The sequence below is a fragment of the Sinocyclocheilus grahami genome, unplaced genomic scaffold (assembly GCF_001515645.1).
Source record: "Sinocyclocheilus grahami isolate Dianchi unplaced genomic scaffold, SAMN03320097.WGS_v1.1 scaffold17114.1, whole genome shotgun sequence".
Lineage (NCBI taxonomy): Eukaryota > Metazoa > Chordata > Actinopteri > Cypriniformes > Cyprinidae > Sinocyclocheilus > Sinocyclocheilus grahami.
The window spans coordinates 1-697 of NW_015516449.1; the positions used below are offsets into that span (position 1 = coordinate 1).

At 32.7% G+C, this 697-nt stretch overlaps 1 protein-coding gene across 1 annotated transcript in view; it reads left to right on the forward strand.

Annotated features, from left to right (window-relative positions):
- Window positions 1-114: 114 nt before the first annotated feature.
- Window positions 115-697, forward strand: part of LOC107579408 (threonine--tRNA ligase, cytoplasmic-like) — a gene marked incomplete at its 5' end in the record, with an annotated part of 2,455 nt that continues 1,872 nt past the window's right edge. The window contains 2 exons of the mRNA XM_016265243.1: window positions 115-179; window positions 531-609. Of these exons, the coding sequence (XP_016120729.1) occupies window positions 115-179; window positions 531-609 (144 nt within the window). The remainder of the gene's footprint in view (window positions 180-530; window positions 610-697) is intronic.

The following is a 697-nucleotide window of genomic DNA, read 5'->3' on the forward strand; positions in this document are numbered from 1 at the left end:
GCTTCCTTTCTAAGAGTGAGAAATATAAGCTCATGCTATGAATAAACTCTTAACACTTGAGCGCCTTGAAGTTCAGAGTCAGACCAGTGAAATCTGCTTCTCTCTTTCTTCTAGTACAACAAGTTCAAGTGCAGGATCCTAAATGAGAAGGTTACCACCCCAACAACTACAGTTTACAGGTATGATTTTGGTTGCAAAAACATCAAGTTTTTGAAGTGTTTTGTATTTATTTATTTATTTAATAAATAAAGACATATTTCTTGAGCAGCAACTCTGAAGACTGGAGTAAAGACTTCTGAAAGTTTTGCCATCACAGGAATAAACAACATTTTAAAATACATTTAAATAGAAAACAGTTATTTTGAGTTTTAATAATATTTCACAATATTACAGTTTTTACTGTGTTTTTGGTCATTATTAGTCTTCTTTCAAAAACATTTTAAAATTCTTACCAACTTCAACATTTTTAATGTTAGTTTATATACAATGTAATTATACCTTATTTACACATTTTACTGTTGGTTCTGTAGGTGTGGACCTTTGATTGATCTGTGCAGAGGGCCTCATGTAAGACATACAGGAAAGATCAAGGCCTTGAAGATCCACAAGGTGCACAATTCAGCCCTTTCCTTCATTTTCCCCCAGTATCCTTGCAGAAACTTTCAACAATTTAAAGAGCAGGTCATATGGTTTTTTT